General features: G+C 34.5%; 3 protein-coding genes across 6 annotated transcripts; all 3 read right to left on the minus strand.

The window, feature by feature from the left end:
- Positions 1-470: 470 nt before the first annotated feature.
- Positions 471-4,213, minus strand: LOC105761859 (putative serine/threonine-protein kinase). Of its 4 annotated transcripts, XM_052623922.1 has the most exons (8): positions 3,946-4,213; positions 3,468-3,777; positions 2,649-2,800; positions 2,148-2,323; positions 1,756-1,966; positions 1,441-1,678; positions 1,100-1,250; positions 471-952 (listed from the first exon to the last, which is right to left on the minus strand). In XM_052623922.1, exons 3-8 carry the CDS (start codon positions 2,719-2,721, stop codon positions 626-628), a joined length of 1,176 nt encoding a protein of 391 aa, XP_052479882.1. In that variant the 5' UTR covers positions 2,722-2,800; positions 3,468-3,777; positions 3,946-4,213; the 3' UTR covers positions 471-625. The 4 variants fall into 4 exon arrangements, with proteins under 4 accessions (XP_052479882.1, XP_012435258.2, XP_052479883.1 ...); XM_012579804.2 differs by lacking the exons at positions 3,468-3,777; positions 3,946-4,213 and adding an exon at positions 2,946-3,461 and having other exon boundaries at positions 2,211-2,323; XM_052623923.1 differs by lacking the exons at positions 3,468-3,777; positions 3,946-4,213 and adding an exon at positions 2,946-3,461 and having other exon boundaries at positions 1,163-1,250.
- A 148-nt stretch (positions 4,214-4,361) lies between these two features.
- Positions 4,362-6,793, minus strand: LOC105761861 (protein yippee-like). The gene is made up of 6 exons (XM_012579805.2): positions 6,567-6,793; positions 6,347-6,477; positions 5,434-5,477; positions 4,847-4,955; positions 4,670-4,725; positions 4,362-4,595 (listed from the first exon to the last, which is right to left on the minus strand). Exons 2-6 carry the CDS (start codon positions 6,440-6,442, stop codon positions 4,508-4,510), a joined length of 393 nt encoding a protein of 130 aa, XP_012435259.1. The 5' UTR covers positions 6,443-6,477; positions 6,567-6,793; the 3' UTR covers positions 4,362-4,507.
- A 683-nt stretch (positions 6,794-7,476) lies between these two features.
- LOC105761858 (calcium-dependent protein kinase 13) lies at positions 7,477-14,481 on the minus strand. The gene is given in 8 exon segments (XM_012579801.2): positions 7,477-7,757; positions 7,759-7,895; positions 7,977-8,204; positions 11,451-11,621; positions 11,699-11,814; positions 12,073-12,225; positions 12,350-12,493; positions 13,608-14,481. Coding segments are annotated over 8 exon segments (1,644 nt in total). The 5' UTR covers positions 14,230-14,481; the 3' UTR covers positions 7,477-7,684.
- Positions 14,482-19,536: the final 5,055 nt, after the last annotated feature.

Here is a 19,536-nt window from a genome sequence, read left to right on the forward strand (position 1 = left end):
CACAAGAGCCCACAACCAATGCACACATTGATGATCGTCTTTGTTCACTTGACTTCGTTTGACCTATCACGATTAGCCTATTTCTTGGAGAGACTTAAAACCCATTTATTTTAAGGTTAATGAATATGTAAACACTCCAGTAACTTGTATTCTACCAAGGTAAATATTGTAATCCTAAAGGATAATGCACTATTTTATGTTTATTGGTTGTTTTTTATTCGAGAGTCATCATATTTCGAAAGTTAAGTTAATTTAAGTTGATTTGAAGCTAAGTTTCTTTCTAAGATAGCACAATTTGCAAAATTAAAATTTTAGCCTCAAGAAAATAGTAAATGTTTTAAATAATTAATAAAAATTAAAAATATATAACTATCGGCTCTTGATCCCCCTTTTCTTTTCTTTTTTTCCCCTTTATTGTTTATTTTAGCAATATAAAAATTTCCCGAGATAAATTGAGAAGTCTTGAAGAGTGATGACCAAAGTTTGAAATTTTGGAGATTAATTTCTTACTATTGTAGGCCGAGGCCAACTAATCATTTCAGGCATGTAATCAAATGGAATGGTGAGCATCGGTGTAGACGAGACAATGGATAATATAATAAGCATAGCATATATATATGCATTATCACCTAGGAAGCATCTGTGTTATAATGTGAGAGCTAAAAATCCTGCTTGAGGAGGAAGGATCAAATGCTTGCAGGTCTTTGTTGACGCCCCAGTGGCGAGGGTTTTGGCCCTTGTAAACACCTGGCTCTGACAGCAATTTCTCAGTTAGGTTCACTTCTTTGGAAAGCATTTCCACCACTTGCTTCATGGTAGGTCTTTGGTTTGCAGCGGCTTGGGTGCAAAACAGGGCAACCTTGATGAACCGCAGAACCTCTTCTTCTGGATATTGACTCAATTCTGGATCAACAATGTCTAGAAGCCTGTCTTCTTCTTTCAGTTTCCATGTCTGCAACAGGTACACTTTGCATGAATTATGATATCACTTATGTGAGATGTTATGTGAAGACCATCTAATTTTATCAAATTTGGAGTCCAATTGATGTATGAAAAGATAAGTAACATGATGTAACAAGTGGAAAAAGGTTGAAAGTACCCATTCAAGCAGAAGCATGAATTCCACTCCAAATGCTGCCTTACTACTACTTTTACCACTTACTATTTCAAGCAGGAGCACCCCAAAGCTGTACACATCTGCCTTCTTGGTTAGTTGTCCTAAAAGCGCATACTCTGGTGCCAAATATCCACTGGACAAAATACAATATCATAACTGAGATGCAAACAGAAACACAAGGATTAAGCAAAGGCAAAGAACAAAACACACTTGCCAGTGGATGACTCCTTCAAAAGTCCTTAAAAAACATCAATGAAATATTGAAATAGTTAAACAGCCTAGGCAGCTGACTAAGGATGAGATGCAATGAAAATGATGCTTACAATGTTCCTGCTACTCGAGTACTGACATGAGTGACATTGTCCGGGAAAAGCTTAGCTAGCCCGAAATCCCCAATTTTAGGATGAAAATTTCCATCCAGGAGTATATTACTAGCTTTAATATCCCTGTGGACGATATGCGGTACAGCTTCATAGTGAAGAAACGCAACAGCAGAAGCTGTACCTAAGCAAATAGCAGCTCTTGTTGGCCAATCCAAAGCAATATGTTTTCTTCTTGAACCTGAAATTAGGATTTCTGGACATCAGTATACCTCAATTAGAATTAGGAGTTCAATGAGCTTGGACTGATGTATTTACCAAGTAAAACACTGGCAAGGCTGTTATTCTCCAGATATTCGTAGACCAAGGCCCGATGGCTGTCTTCAACACAACAGCCGATTAGTTCAACAAGGTTGGTGTGCCGTATGTTTGATATCATATCAATCTCTGTCAGGAATTCATTAGATCCTTGCTTAGACTCTGCAGACAGTTTCTTGATGGCTACTTGAGTACCATCCCTCAAAACTCCCTGCAAACAGTAACAGACAGTAAAATTTTGTTAGTGTTTCCCAACTAATTCTAAAGTTGACAGACACTAGTACAGGCCTGCCATATGAAAACCAGAAAACCTGCTCTCTCTCTCTCTCTCTCTCTCTCTCTCTCTCTCTCTCACACACACACACACAAGCAGACATATACATAATACATGCCAAAAAGAGCCCAGAAGACATGGATGCTCTGTTCCAAAAGAACGGTCGGAGAGCTTTCATTACCCTGTAGACAACACCGAAACCACCTGCACCGATTCTGTTTGATGGATGGAAATCTGATGTCGCTGATCTCAATGAATTGTAAGTAAAAAGCTTTACATTCTCGTTGGTGAACTCTGGCCATGCACAGATACAACAAATATGGAATCGAATGAGATCACAAAATTATAAGAGAAATAGTTGACAATACCATGTGTCCGAAACAGAAACAAAAACAAGGAACCGTTTGAGATAAATACTTAGGAATGGTTACAAAAAAAAGGAAGAACCTATTGTAGGCTACGCTCAAAACACAGCCTGCCATGTAGAGCAATGGTCATAGTTTATGCATAACTATAAGAAGACAAGGCAGGGTATTTTATGAAACAAAGCGACCAAAGAAGAGAGCTTTAGATGCAGCCTACGACTTTACAAGGAACAACAAAATAAATGCAACTGAACCTTGAGCTTGTGTCTGGTCAGGGCTATACCTTCCTTTGAACCAATCAAAAAATCCAAAGCACTTACAACTCATTGCAAACACCAGACACCATTAAAGATCTTGTAGCTGCACAGCTTATCCCATATAATTAAACCGGATCTCTTATCCAATTCTGAAATTACCAAAAGTCAAACTCTTTTTTAATTGCTCATAAACCAAAAACAAGCAATATGGAAGTTACCTACGAGAAGTAGTTACAAAAAGCAGAACAAGAGAATACTATCAAATTACATGCAACTGGTAATTCACCAACTTACCAAAGCCCAGAAAGTCAAATTTAGTATATCTTCTGGGATTTTACAATCCTAATCGAGTTGCGAGCAACAAGTATGCTAAAAAAAAGGGTATGGGTTGGTTGAAGAAGAATCAGAAAGAAAGCCCCAGGGAGGATGGTGGAGATGATATAATTGGGAAAGAAGAAGATCAAGTTATCATCCAAGGCTATAAGAATTGGGTTGTGCAGTTTGACTGGAAGGAATTGATAAAATAGGAAGAAACAAAAGGTTGTCATTTAGCAGGAAGGAGTGTGAGAGAATGAAAGTGACAACACAAGATGGTTAGATTTGCCATGTAAGGCAAGACACTGTAGCAAAAACCTGGGGGACTTTGATGGACAGTCAATATATGGCTATAACATTTCTGGTCTAAGATAGGAAAAGTTTTTGTTGATTTGCTGTATTTGCTTTCTCCAATCCAACCATTCAAACTTAGCAAGAAAAAGAATACAAGATTTCCCTTGAAATAAGAGAAGTTTTTGGTTTAGGTGAAGAGAAGCTTACTTCGGATTTGACATTGTCCAAATGTATATTTGGAAAGATATGGGCAATGGCAGCAGGCTTTCAGTCAAAGTCATTGGAGTAGAAGAAACCAAACCATGATCCTACAACTTGTCGTATAGCAATGGACCTACTTTTAATATTTATGAATTATGATGTTATGTGAAAAAGGGTTCGTGGTCAACTTGGCTAGCTCCCCCTTATTCCTGCAGGAAACCATTTGCTTGGGATTTGGAAGTTGACCATTTTGCGCAAGACCACCAAAGTTTACCAAATTAAATTAAGAATTCATACTCAACCACTTTTATCTTACCTGCAAAAGTGGAAGGATGTATAGAAGTGAGAGCTGAGAGCAGAAATAAATGTTAGGTTTGCTACTTAGGAGAGAAACATTTAATTTTCTATTTACAAATTAACCTTTTAAAATTGAAAAGATAGGTAATAAATAAATATATAGTAGAAGCTTTAAATGTCTTCTCACCTAAAAAATAAAAGGTTGATGACCAGATTGAGATTGACATTCATAAAAGCTCAGGGTCATATTCATCTTCCATGCCATCCATGCTGGGGTCAATCAAGGACCAAAATACATAATCATTTGAAGGATATAATGCAATACTATTATTATGAAGAGATATACCGAATCATATCAAAAGATTTTGTTGATTTGATTGAATGCAAATCCAAGTTTTTTTGTTTCATCCTGTTTAGCGTCGGCCTGGTCCATTTAAGTTAAGCGGGTAATAAAACCAGCACCCAATCTATTATGGTGGATGGATCCATTGGATAATGTTTTCAATTCATCAGCAGTCTTAACACTAATTTGTATGTAAACAAGGCAACATTGAGCCCTCATCTTTATCGGTGGGGGGACTGGAAACAACAATATGTACCATCTTTTGCAGCTCTGCGAAGTTATTCTGATACTAATTTGTAAAGAATGTTCAGTGACAGAATATTGTTCCAATTTCAAGGCCAAAAAAGTTCAACAAGCGCAGGAGAAGCAGAGATATGTACAACTAGAACAAGTGATTAAATGGCAATCAAGCATCATCAGCATCACTACTTCCACCAACCAGAGATTCCTGAATGGCCAAGTAATTGCCTCCATCAGGACCCAACACCTTAAACCTGCTCCACGGTTAAATGCACATTTGAGAACATTGATATACTATAAGCGAGTAAAGGAAACGGTGATATGGCACCTCTCGAGAATGAATTTTCCCTCTTTGTACTTTTGAGCCTTCTCATGTGCAGCCTCCTAGAATCACTCACGCCATTAGGAAAAAGGGAAAATGTTCCATGAAATTACCTCATGCAACTAACCCTTGAAATGAAATCAAACTGGCAGAAGAACTTGAAATTTCAGAACTAGTTCTTACGTATTTCCATCCCACAATCGAGCCACACCCAACACAGAATATATCAACAACAGTGTGCAGTCCAGTCATCATCATGCGCTCTTCTTTCTCCCCTTCAGTGATATTCACACTGTAATGGATTAAGAAAGAAATATGTTATTTGAACTATTCATATATGCAGAATGTATATGATACAAGTCCCTATACTCTCAACTCCATCATAGGCATTTCTGCTTTTGCCATCCATGGTTATTCTTGCAACAATTAGTATGCATCACTTGTAATCTAGAGTTTAGATAATAATAAGCAGAATGAATGGAAATCGTAGGAAAGGGATTGCCATATAGCTGCAGGCAGTGGACTGGTTCAGATTGTTGATTTTTTAGTAGTTCTTTAATAGAAAAAAGATGATCTGAATCATTTTTTTATTAGATAAATGAAAAGGAGAGAAGGGAAAAAAAAGGACTTATCATACATCCATACCAAAATCAACACATTGAAATGCATAGAAAGTGAAATCATGAGCATGGTTTTAAAATAGACAGGACTATTTTTAGAGAACACTCCATGGAGAAAAAAAAAAGAGTGCATAGCAATGAAATACTTACACCTTATCAAAGAGATAAGCCTTTCCATGCCCGCAGTGGAAAGACTGAAACACAGGTAAAGGATAGGGTTAGTATGACTCTGTGATGCTGAACAACACATGATGTAATTCAGACAACAATGAGAAGCATGGCCATGATGAAGAGAAAGATAAGACAGAAAATGCGCTTGGCAACACAAGTGGCTTTGCTCCTAGAGTATGCAAGAAGCCCTGTATGATGATAGTCGATTATATTCTATGAACATTGGAACCAGTCACTGCATCTACAATAACATTGATGATAATAGTCCCGAAAAAAAGAAGGGTAGGTGGTTTTTCAATATATGATACTGATGTAAAACTAAACATGATAGGCTGACATACAACCTACTTATTTTACTCTTCCTTATGTCTCAACTCTTAAATTCCAACTTCACAAATATCAAACAATATCTTAGGCTTAGACAAAAAATAACCTCCAATTGAACCAGCCATTGTCTATTAAAGAACTGATACATAATCAAAAGAAACAAGAAGCTATAACTTAATATTTTCTAGCACCAATTAAAACCCTCCGTAGAACAACAAAAAAGAGGCAGCTAAGGTCAGTCACTCTCCGTAGACAATGACTCGTTCATCCATCAAAGTTGTAAGCATATATTAATCCCTTAATTGCAAAATAAAAAAAGGAAATCACATAGAAGGTTGTGCGCAAAAATTGCTGGGGATTCGTATTATCAAAGAGAAACAGTAAAAACAGAACTGAAGAGTAATCAATCTGTTTCAGTTAAATCATTATTCCTTAATATTATTTACTACGTTCCATAGCCCAATAAAAGCTTGGGGAACCCCAGAATGAAGTAAATAGCATAATAACAATGCATAAAGCAATTCGTGGAAGAAGAAAAGAGAGATCAAAGGATTTTGCTGGAAACCTTAGAAATAATGTCGTCAAGGAGAGCCAGATGGGTAAAGCAATGCTTGCAGCTATAAATGCGTCCTTCAAGAGTGATCATGAATATCCTTCCCATTTTGTTTTTAGTTTCCAACTATCAATATATTAAACCTTCAAGAAAAAGAGAAAAGAAATAAAATTCAAATAACTGACTAAACAAAATAAAAGCATAGGAAAATGGTATGGATCGAGAAAGATACCAAATATGAAGGGAAAGTAATGCGGACGTGTGTTCTATAAAAATTAACAGCAAGGGGTTACAGAGAGATCATTTGAGATATGAAAATGGTGATGAAATCGGAACCGAGCCAATCCTTAAATAATAATCTATACAATACCCACCGCAAAATATGAATTTGACGACTTGAGCGCAATTATTATACTCTTATAAAAACAAAATCTTCGTATAATTTCCGAAATTGGAGTTATTTCTTAGGTTGGGGTCGGAAATCTTTTTGTCCAAATTACCCCCATAAACTTATTTGTCATTATCATATTGAGCTCTAAATTAAGAAAAGGCTTTTTCAACTTTATTTTCCCTAAATTAATTTATGAACTTGGTAATTATTCTCGTATTAAAGCTTAGATTTGATAATTATTCCCGCAACTTTAAGGAAACATTAGGGACTAACTTGAATTAAAAAAAAGTTCAATTCTCAAAATGAACCCTTCTGAATTTAAAACTATACTTGTTGCGGATTACTATTTCTTTACTAGTTGTTAGGTGATATCAGTTCGATTCGATCGAATTTTTTCAATCATCCATCCATCATTCTTCAATTCAGGTATTGATTTTTCCACATTGGTTTTAGATTTGTAGATTTATTTGGACAAAATGAACTTTGTTTTATGAGTTTTGTATATTATTTGATAAAATTTTAAAATATCTTTCATAAATGTATTTCTAAGAAAACAATACTTATTCAAGAACTTCACACTATTTTAAATATCAAATATTTTTTTATATCATGAAAAATATTTGATTTTATTTTAGATTTTCTAGTAGTAGAAGATAATAATAATTTCTAAAACATTTATTTATATATCATCTAATTTTATATTGATTTGTTTATTTTTGGTGAAAGTAAGCTTCATTAAAAGATCAAAAGATTGATGAAACTAATTTATAGATACGAGTGATGAGTAATACAACAAAACAGAAACAAATATGTGTTCAGATGATGTTTTCCACAACTAACGATAAGCATTATGTGTTCAGTCCTTGCTTCAGATAACTGTAGACACCAGTCATTTCATTTTAAAGTAGATAGTCCTCCCATACAATACAAAGAATCACAAGAGAAAACAAAGGTCTACGTCAACGTCTAGGATATACAAGGAATGGTTCACTAAAACTGATAACTGGTACGGTTCTCTCTCTACTCCCGTCCCAAATTCAGAGAACCATCTTTCATCAGCTTTATGCTTAGACTGTTGAATCTCCCTCTTGAGTAATGCCGAGATGCCTTTCTCCAATCTGTTCCTGTTTTCATCATGGCTGCAAATTCATCATAGCTGATGCGCCCATCCTGCACTTACAGAAAATGAATTGTCACTCGACTTCAACCTGATTTTTATTTATGACACAATATTGGGTCATCATAAGTCACCTTGTCTGTGTCCACTTCTTGAAAGATGTCATTTGCAACACTAGTACAGTCATCTGCTCCCTCCATTAATGCATCCCGAAGCTCATCAGGCTCAATGAAACCATTACCATCTCTGTCAAAATAAGAGAAGGCCTTTCGAAGATGCTCGTCATTGGCCATTCTTTGCACATGGAGAGAAACAGCAAGAAATTCCCCATAGTCCAATGTTCCTTTCCCATTAGCATCAATCTGTAGTCAAGAAACACATTTTTAGCATTGAAAATAAAAATAACTTGAACCTAAATTATGAGGTGCCATGGTCCGTAATTAAATTTGGATATGTTAAGGTCGACCCGATTAGCAACAAGAAAAAAAAAATAGCGGAATAAATTGAAAAATTAAACACACAAATTTAACGTAAACTACGGGCAAAGATAATTTTACTATAATGGCAAAAGAACGAAGAGTACAAAAAATAGAGATAAAAACTAAACTCTAAAAATGAAGAACCCTCAGAACGTAAATACAAAATTCTCTAAATGTGTTATGAGTTCTAATCTCTAATAGGTGTATTTTCTAACGTTGTAAAAGAGTCTATTTATAAGTCAAATAATAATAAAATAATCTAAACTAATCAGAATTTGATTGAAACAAATAAACAGAGTTTAACTGAAAGATTATTTCTCAAATTTAACTGAAATAAGAGTCATACTCAACAAATCTCCACCTTGACTCATATTTCCAGAACACCATCTTTGCCAAAGCTCGCCACGAGCCTATATTGAACTATCCAGGGAGTTAACTAAGTCGAATCTGTGCTTAGAAACTAGAAAGCTTCTAGCCTTCGACTTGTATACTGCCAAATTAAAATTAACTCGGGTCTGATTTTCATAAACACAGTGCCCTAACTTTTCAAAACCTACATCCAAAAGAGAACCTCTCTTCAACGAAACAGTCATACATTTTTCCCTCCTATAACCAAGTTGCCTCCGCTCCAAATGAGTTGATTTCGACTCCATAACGGACGAGGGACATCCGATTTCACCAGTCACTGTAGAATCTTCCAGAATATAAAGACTGCCGGTTCTTTTACCTTTTAACAAAACGAGAGCTTCACGAGATACTTTAATGTCGCTCGACTTGATGTTGATTCTGCATCCTTTCAAGTCTAAAATATTTAAGGAGATGAGATTCTTTCATAAATCAAATACATATTTGACATCTGAGAGTGTCCTAGTCATCCCATCGTGTCTCCTAATTTTAACAGTACCAATATCAATTACCTTACTAGATGAATCGTTTCCCATGCGCACAACTTTACCTTCAACCGAACTGTATGCGGAGAACCATTCTCTATTGGGACACATGTGGAAAGAACATTTCGAATCTAGAATCCACTCGGATGTAAGCTTAGAGTTATCGCTTGTTGACACTAACAAAAAATCATCACTGCTTTAATCAGCCAAATTAAAGTCAGCTACATCTTCTCCGTTACTGTCAGCAGCTTTTTTATTTTACAGTTTATAACAATCTGCTTTGACGTGACCTAACATTTTACAATAACGACACCTTTTTTCTCGTTTCTTTGATGTCACCAAAACGAAAGCTTGCTTATCTGCCTTGCTATCCAAACCAAACTCATTGTCGAGTTTATCTCTACTCAACAAATGACCCTTCACATCTTTGAACGAGAGTTTGTCTCTGCCATAAATCAGGGTCTCCTTAAAAGACTTGTATAAAGGGGATAAAGAATACAATAATAGCATAGCCTGATCTTCATCGTTAATATGAACCTCAACGTTCTTTAAATCATTTAAAAGAGTAATGAATTGACTGATATAATCTCTAAGAAGCTCAAATTCATTCATGCGAAACATAAATAAACTTTGTTTCAACACTAAACGGTTAGCCAGAAACTTAGTTGCATAAAGAGTTTCTAACCTTTTTCAAAAAGCGGATGAGGTTTTCTCCATCAATACCTCCTATAATACCTAATTCGCGAGGCACAATTGGATTGCGGATAAGGCCTTTTCATCAAGCTCTTCCCATTCTGTTTGATTTAGATTATTAGGTTTTTTCCCGGTAACAACCTTTTCCAAGCCGATTTGAACTAGAATTGTCATCATCCTAACTTGCCCTAGATTGAAATTGTCTCACCATCGAACTTCTCAATTTAAAACCTTATTGCTGTCATATCTGAATGGGCTGATCTATAAAAATTAAACTAACTCGATACCACTTGTTGGGATCGACCCAATTAAGCAACAAGTAATAAAAAAGAGCAAAATAAATTGATAAATTGAACACACAAATTTAACGTGTAAAAATTCTTCCAAAGAGGATAAAAAACCACGGGAAAAGATAATTTTACTATAATGGAAAAAGAACGAAGAGTACAAAAGATGAAGATAAAAACTAAACCCCAAAAACCCGAAAACAAAGAACCTATTTATAGGCTATTTATAGGCTAAATTCTCTAGTGTGTTATGAGTTCTAATCTCTAATGGGTATATTTTCTAAAGTTGTAAAAGAGCCTATTTATAGACTAAATTCATAGGTCAAATAATAATAAAATAATTTAGACTAATCAGAGTTTGATTGAAACAAATAAACAGGGTTTAACTGAAAGATTATTTATTAAATTTGACTGAAATAGGAGTCATACTCAACAGGATATGTAGGAACCGAGCCAGAGTATTACAGCCACATTGATAAAACATCTTGATAAGTATGAATACAGCTGAAGTGTACATCAAATTCAAAATTGACCAACTGTTCAGGAAAATGGACAAGAGGGGAAGTAGCATTACGAACCGACTAGCATCAACACCAAAAAACCTACAAATACGGGAACCACTAAAGTAAAATCTCTCATCAACTACTGCCAAAATAATACTTCATGAAAAATTAGAATGTTTGCTGAGTAGCAGCTGCATACTCTTTTGAAAACAGATTTGCTTCTTTTTCCCTGCTTAAAAGTGTAGTTACACTAACTGCTAGGATACCTCAGGATCTCCGTCATTATAATTTGTCTCTAAATGCTGATAATTGCACAAGGTTAGGACATTGTCCCCAAAGGCCATCCACTCCTTATTCTTACTTAGAGTATCATCAGATATCCAACTTCCTCAAGCTGCTCTACCAATGCAGAAACATACTTCAGAGATTAAAAATTTTAAAATAAATAAACAGAGGTAGCCTGACAGTAAAGTTAGTTTCTTACAACCGCATAATAACATAAGAAAGGAAGTGATAACAAAGAACTCAGGTTAATTAAAGATCCTACATAGCCGGCTTCCAACCCAACTAAATTAAGTTCCAACTATAACAAGCCTTGGTCTACTAATACTTCTTATGATCATATTTACCACACTTGCGAATGATAAAAAAAATAGTTTCAAAAAGAATAAAAAAAATGACTCTCTCTGCTTAAAATTAGATCAAACAGGAAATACTTGTTAATTTAAGGTAGTGTATAAACCAAAACTCACTCACAGCTTCAATAAGCATCATTTGTACTTCAGACTCTGCGAGCTGTGAACCAACATTTCCAAATACAGCTTTCAGCTCTTCAATTGAAACAATGCCATCATTGTCAGTGTCCATTTTCTTGAACATTTCTTTGATGCCTTCAACTTCTTCAACAGATAAGAACTCAGCAATAACCTAATCAAATTAACTTAAGATTCCCCCAGCTATGGGAAAAAAAAAGGATTTAGTAGATTTATTAACAGTGAACCAACCCGCAGAGCTTTTCTTTTGAATCTGTTCATTATTGAAAATTGTTTAAGCCTTGACTTAACAACATCACCAAGAGGAACATTGGCAGCTTTTTTAGCATTTTGGAGCCACGGGTGCTCTGCGAGAAGAGGCAATACATAGATTAGGCAAATTATCACATATATAATGTAGGACAAATCAGAAACATCACAATTTTGAAATAAACTTGGAAAGCCGATATATTGTGGTTTTAGATGTTATATTTGAAGAGGCATAAAATGCCCATCACAAGATCAACAGAAACATGAAAAGAATGTGCCAAAATGCTTATACCCTCATCCACCTCCCTCCCCCTGAAACATACACATGAAAAGTAGCACGGAGGAAATGTTAGTACCAAGCACTTGCTTTGCAGTGAGTCGAAGCTTTGGGTCAGGTTCCAACATTTGCTGGACTAGACTCTTAGCACTCTCTGAAATATTTGGCCATGGGTCATGTTTGAAATCTATTAACCCACGAAGAATTGCCTGTGCAACGCCTTGTTCAGACTCTGCATAACAAAAAGTCTTCAGGTAGGAATAACAATTCAATTCATTTTTTATTTGTTAGTGCAGATCCAATAAACATGCACACATATCAACAGAGAGAAGAATAGTCAAAAGAAACAGACTTGCCAGCCCAAAAAGGAGGAACCCCACACAACAAAATATACAGAATGACTCCAGCACTCCATATATCAATTTCTGGCCCATAATTTCGTTTGAGCACCTCTGGAGCCATATAATATGGACTTCCAACGATCTCAGAGAATCTTTCACCTGAAATTCACACGATGTAGGCATTAGAACAAAGTATTAAAGAATAAAAACTACAATAAACAATAACAAAAGGAATATTGGTCAAACTATAGGCATGAAGGCCTTATCTTACTTAGCATAACATTGACACCTACGTACATCACCGGTTTCCCCCCACATCACACCCTACACAGGCATGCAGTTTTTTCTTAAAAAAAAAAAATTTCAAAACCACGATATTGAACAGACAGAAATATACTTATGCAGAGATAAATTGGGAAAAATAACTTGCTTTTCACGAAACGTTGGTCTTACTGTCCCTGCTATTCCCAGTTTAAAAGCAAAGGAAGTATTAAAAGAATTAACCAAAGTAAATTCAGCCACATCTTGGGGTGATAGAACAAGAAAATCTTCACAAAACCCAACGCTGACAGGATGTTTATAGCATACTAGAATATCCCAAAAAATAGACCATTCATCTTGTGGAAGGAAAATGAAAATCAACTTAATTTGAGTCACTTAAGCTAGTAAGGTTAACAAGTGCTATCCCGTCACAGCCCATTTAAGGAAATAGGGAAATATGTATAAGATGAACAAAGCTACAGTTTCTGACAACTATAAGAAAGAAACGACAAAAAGCATGCTTCAAATTTCCCCAACAAGAGGAAAGGAATCAAATGTGATTCCAAATCAAATACATGAAAAAAACTGCAGTTAACAAGGCCCGACTATGCACTACCTCATTCTTCTGTTGGTTTATTTTGGGAAAGTTAAGGGCCTAGTAACATTACTTTAAAGGAATTTCACCTACTTGTAGTAGTGCTACAACAGCTTATTATGCACAGCCAAATAAAATAATCAAAGTGCGAGTTTCGTCATTACAAAAACCATGAACAACTAAATGCGAAGACACTACTATATCACATCGGAAGTTCAGGATGTCCGATAAACTTTGATCATTCCCATGTACTGTTCCTTTATGGCCAAATCAAAACCAGCTTAGCAAAATACCATATTTGCTACATAATTAAATAAAACTCTAAACTAGCACTATCACTAATAATTCTGACTAAATATGGCGTGCTCTTGAAAAGGCCACTCATTTATGCATACATTCAGATTTCAAACAACTTACCTGGCTTGAAAAATATGGATAACCCAAAATCGATAGCTTTTAACGGTGAATTCTCTTTCTTATTAGCGAACAAAAAATTCTCAGGCTTCAAATCTCTATGAATCACTCCATGCTTATGGCAAAGCTGAACCACTTCCATAATCGTCCTCGTCACTGCCGCGGCAGCTCTTTCAGTGTAATGTCCTCTGGCGACAATCCTATCAAAAAGTTCACCACCTTCGCAAAGCTCCATCACTAAATGAACAGCATTGTCATCCTCGCACGCTTCTTTAAAGCTCACTATACTGGAATCCTTTGGTAAGTGCTTCATAATTGCAACTTCCCGTCTCACATCGTCAATATCCACAGCAGTCCTCAGTTTCCTCTTCGAGATTGACTTGCACGCGAGCAACTCGCGCGTACCGCGGTCGATGCAAAGATAAGTAACTCCGAACTCACCTCGGCCGAGCTCGCGATCCACGAGGTATTTCTCTTCTATGCTATCCTTTGGAACTCCTGCAAGCACGGTAATCGCCGGCTTCTGTTTAGAAACAGAATCTTTACGGGCGTGATCGCGACCGGAGAAATTCGATTTCACGTCTTCTCTTGCAACGGCTGCTGGAGATCTACAACAATTCCCCATTTTGCCAAACGCAGCCTTGTCCTATGTCCGCCAGTCCGGATCGCGTCGATGAAAAAACTGAAAAAGGAAAAAAAGAAAAAAAAAGCTTTAGAAGAAATACTGAGCTAGGGTATCACATTATAGTCTGAAAGCCAAATAAATCCGCAGCTTTCTAGCTTCTGTAGAGAGCAACCGAAGTAAAGAGACTGATTAAGAAAGAGAGAAATAGAGAGGAAGAAAGAGAATGTGGAAGTGAGCCCGACAAAGGAGCAAACCAACAACTTCAATGAGAGTTCGTGTTTTGTATTAATTGTCATTTTAGTAAATTATTAGTAAATTTACATTTTAGTCACTTAACTTCAAAAGGTTTTAAAATAGTCACTGAACTATTCAAAAGATTTTATTTAAGTCACTAAGTTATTAAAATTGTTATCATATGACATTTGTTTGCACCACCTAAACTAATCGAAAGCTTTTTTTTCCCTTCTTTTCTACGATTCAGTTTTTCTTCATGAAATAACTTTGAATGCCATGAATCTGAAAATTAAAATTCAAACACATTTCTTCTCTTCTAGCATTAATTGTCACATTGGCTTGATTCTAAGGTATGTTCTTCTACTCATTAATGGCTTTATTCTAAGGTATGTTCTTCTACTCATTAATGAGTATTCATCCACCATACCGATCGTTGAATCATCACTTGGAGCTTACTAGCTGAATTTTTTAGAAAGAAAAAGAAAAACTTAACAAACTAATGACTTAAATAAAAACTTTCAAATAGTTCAGTGACTTAAATGAAAACTTTCAAATAGTTCAGTAACTATTTTGTAACTTTTTGAAGTTAAATGACCAAAACTTAAACTTATTAATAGTTTAATGACCTTGAATATAATTTGCCCCTTTTTAGTTTTACTTCAAAAAAAGTTGTAAAATTAAAATTATAACAAAAAAAAACCCATAGAAATAGTCACTCAACATGGATTAAAATTTATTTATTTTATGGAAAAATAAACTAGTTGTATGACCTTTGGGCTTCGCGACACCTTGCCTAACACGGAGAAAATAGTGGTAGGGGTAATCTTTTGTTCAACATCAACCTAAGCCAAAACACAAGTACTTTTGTCTAAAATTTGGAATTGTATTCAACTGTTAAGCACTTTTGGCTTTTAACTTTAAAAGAGCCCCAATTTCTTCTATCTTTTAAGCTTAGAAGTTACTTCTTCTTTATTTTTTAGGGTTTTAGTTCATAGCTTTTCCGTCTAGTTAATTTTTATTATAACTCTAGTATTAATTGCACTTTGATACTTTAACTTTGCTTTGTATTTTCATTTTCATCCAAATCCTTCAATATATTTCTGTTTTATTTTCTCTCAAAGTATAAAAAATCTAAACTTTATTTGTATTTTCTATCTCCATTATTGTTGTCATCATCTTCTTCAAACATCTATTAAGAAATTTTTAAGCTTTCCTTAAATTTACTGTTGTGCTTATTTTTATGTATGATTTGAAAATCTGTTGAGTTGTGTGTATGGAAATGATGGTTGATAACTAAATTTATGGTGGTTGGTTGATGGAAATATTGTTTGGTAAGTTTTTGGTATAGGGACTAAATTGTAAAAATTGGACCAAATCGAACAAATCTTAAAATTGAAAATTGACACTTTTAGGTGAATATCTAGATAGGTGAGACTGAGAGGAGATCCTATTGAGCACCAATTTAATTGTTTCGAGTTAGTTTGGTGAGGTCAAGAGATAAACCAAACTAAATCATTTAATTTGGTAAAGTGGTGATCGAGAGGTAAAATTAAGCCAATTTGAAGTTTACGCCTTTTAGATCCCTAATCCAAAGACTAATCAGCAACATGAAAGTCAACCAATCACTTGTGTGTATTGAATTGTTAATTGCCTAATCTTGAATGTTTTACAATTTGGTCTTTTTTAGCATTAGGCAGTCGATTAGTGTAATTTACCCTTGATTATGAATTGTTGTAATATAATACTTAGTGAGTAGTTAGCTAGACTTTCTATTTACATGCTTATTGTTTATGAATCACTTTGTTCCCAAACATTCTTAGGTTCGATCCTTGGAATACTTGAGTGTTTTATTGTAACACTATAAATATTACAACTTGATTTGTCACACTTGCAGTATATCGCTAGATATTTAGAGATAATTGTGTTGATTCATAACCCTAGTATACGCACGTTAGGGTGTGGTCAGAACCAATACCTCTTTTTTTTTAAAAAATATTATTTTCTCTCTTTCATATATTATATATTATTGTATCTAAATAACTTTAAATGGAAAATTATTTCTTATGAAATTCTCCAAATGATGAAACTTCTTATGAAAATAGTGAAAAATTAACACTAATTTATAGTGTGAAAAGGAGAGTGTCATCTAGTTAAATGTGGGATTTACTGACACTTACCTAAAGAAATAAAATATTTTTTGAAATTTATTATTACCATATAAATTTAACCATTTTCTAAAATAAATCAAATCAAGAAAGAAATTATAAATGTTGTTTATTAATAATGGTCCCATATCTTATATTAATATGTTTAATAAAATTTTATATATAAATGTCTTCATATTAATATTCTTAATTATTATATAAAAATTTTGGATCAAAATTTTTTAAAAGGAAGCCTCACAATTTTCTTATTTCCCCAATGCGTGCGAACAATAAAAATAATATTTCCAAGATACATCACGATTAAGAAATAGTATTCCCAATATATAATACAATGTCTTTTCTTGAACGGAACAATTCTTCTTACACCTTTGAATGGAATAATTACACATTTAAATTCAATAATGTCAGGAATCAAAAGTTTATATTGTATTTTTTGCACTTAGATTTTGATTTAAATAATTGCACCTTTAAAATTGAATAATGCCAAAAATCACTCAAAAGAATAAAAAAAGAAAAAGAAAATTTGTATTGCATATTTTGCACTTGAATTTGAGGCACATAAACAACACAAAAATGTGATTAAGTGTCGTTTCAGAAAGGTCATAACACTAAGTGTTGTTCAAAAAGGTCATAAAGCGGTATTTTAGAAAGGTCATAACCTCAAAAAGGTTATAACACTAAGGGTGAGTTTGGATGGGCGGTGGGGTGCGGTGTGGTGCGTTTAGCTTATTTTTTATCTCACGCTACAGTATCGCTACAGTATTTAATCTCACTGACACTGTTTTTTTACACTAGCCGCAAGTAAACGCACCGCCCATCCAAACTCACCCTAAGTGTGATATTAGTAATTTTGACATCAATTAGACTAAATTGCAAAGTATGAAATATGTGATAGTTGTGAATAGGTACAGGTACCAAAGTTGATATGAAATGTTTATAAGATTGGCATAATATGTATATGTTATTATAGGGATTGAATCAATATGATTACAGTAATAAAACATGTGTGAACTTAGTAAAGAATTAGGATACATATGAATGACATGCCATTAGGGTCTAATATGAAATCAATCAGGGATTTACATGGTTATACGAGATCCACCATTTGTTTTTGATTCTCATCAATTCATAAATGTCAACTTGTGTGAGCAAATCCTTAAATGTCAGCTTGTATGAACAAATCCTTAAAAGCCAGCTTATGTGAGTAATGTTAGCTTGTGTAAGCAACCCTTATCACTGTTAGCTTGTGTGAGCACTGTCAACTTGTTGAAATGATATGAACATGAATTGAATTACATATGTTTCCGAATTGAATATGAATTTAATGATATATGTTACTAGATGAAATTGTTGTATATATATATATATTATTTGTGTTATAAGTTCTTGATATGTAATGAACTAACCTATTGGTTGTATTTGTTGAAATGTATATGAAAGTATAAAGATGCCAAAGGATGCCATGTTATATACCAATGTGTTTAATTGCTTAAATTGTTATAATGTCAAGGTAAGTTAAGTAAATTTCATATGGACTTACTAAACATTTAATATGCTTACTCCGTTGCCTCCCATTTTCCTTATAGATTGCGAACTTACGAAATGTGCCAATCGGATCAACGAGAAGCTCACACTATCCCGTTATTGATTCGATAATTTTTCAATCATTTAAAAGCTCAGTTTTGTGGCATGTATATGGGTGTTTCATAAATGTTAGCTTGAATGATGAACATAGTTGAAACTTACCTAATGTTTGATTTTGACAATGTTAATGCCTACTTGAAATGGTTGGTTTTAACAAATGTGGTTGAGTCTTTGATGATTTAAAATAGCTGATGTGTCGTTGAAAGCACCAAAAATATCCTATCCCTATAAAATAATGAAAAGAATATTATAAGGGAAGTAGGGTCAAATCCTCAAGGACTGGATTTGCACAAATTCCTGTTCCTTGAGATCCCAGATAGAGTCATGCCCAAGAAAACTTGCGTACCTGGAAAAAAAACAGAATTAAAAGTTTGATTGAATTGAAATTGCATAAATTGGATTTAAAATTGTAAAGATAACAATGTTGAGAAAAGAGCGTTTTTGATGGAGAGATTCCAGCCTCCGGTTGTCTCGATCCTCTTTGGGTTCAATCCTCGACTTTTGGGTGATCCTTCTCGAACAGAATAAGCCAATTATAGTGGAAGAGGACGCCTACGACCACCAGCTCCACTTAGATTTCAAAGTTATAATTTAGAGGAACCTGACTGTAGCCAACCATTGCTTTTGTGGGATCGTCTTACGCTAGATCATCACTTCTCAATGGCAAATGCCACGCCATTTTGTCTATTGGGCTCAACAACCACTAACACAGTAAGCTAACGAATCGACTGTGCAACCTTCCCAAAACGTACAAAGCGGCCGCCTTTGTGCAAGATGAAAAGATCACTTTTGAAGGGACATGGATGGAAGCGTCAATCCCGTAATGCAGAGAAACGATGAATACTCGTTGAGAAGGCTAAGCGCAGATTTTAAGCCTCATGAACCCTTTTTGGGGAATTTCGACAACCTTTGGCTAGATGAATTTAGTGCTTCATGCTTTTTGGGAAAAAAGAAATAAATTTAATAAAAATAGAATTTTATTGAATAAAGAAAGGAACAAAGGCTAAGCTTTTTGAGAGATCGAGTGTTACAGAAAAAGATGAGTGAAATTTGTGGCACTCTATCCCCTATTTATAGTTCTTAGAAAACCTAGTCTATTCTTATTTAAATTCTAAAAGATAAATAAAAATAAAAGCTAAAATTAAATCTAAATAATAATTTTAACAATTATCCTAATACAATTAAAATTTAAATAGATTCTTGTGTTTATAAAATCTCTTCTTTGCACTTTTGCCCCCAAGTCTTCCACACTTTGTATTTTCGG

This window comes from Gossypium raimondii, chromosome 11 (genome assembly GCF_025698545.1).
Source record: "Gossypium raimondii isolate GPD5lz chromosome 11, ASM2569854v1, whole genome shotgun sequence".
NCBI classification, from domain to species: Eukaryota; Viridiplantae; Streptophyta; class Magnoliopsida; order Malvales; family Malvaceae; genus Gossypium; species Gossypium raimondii.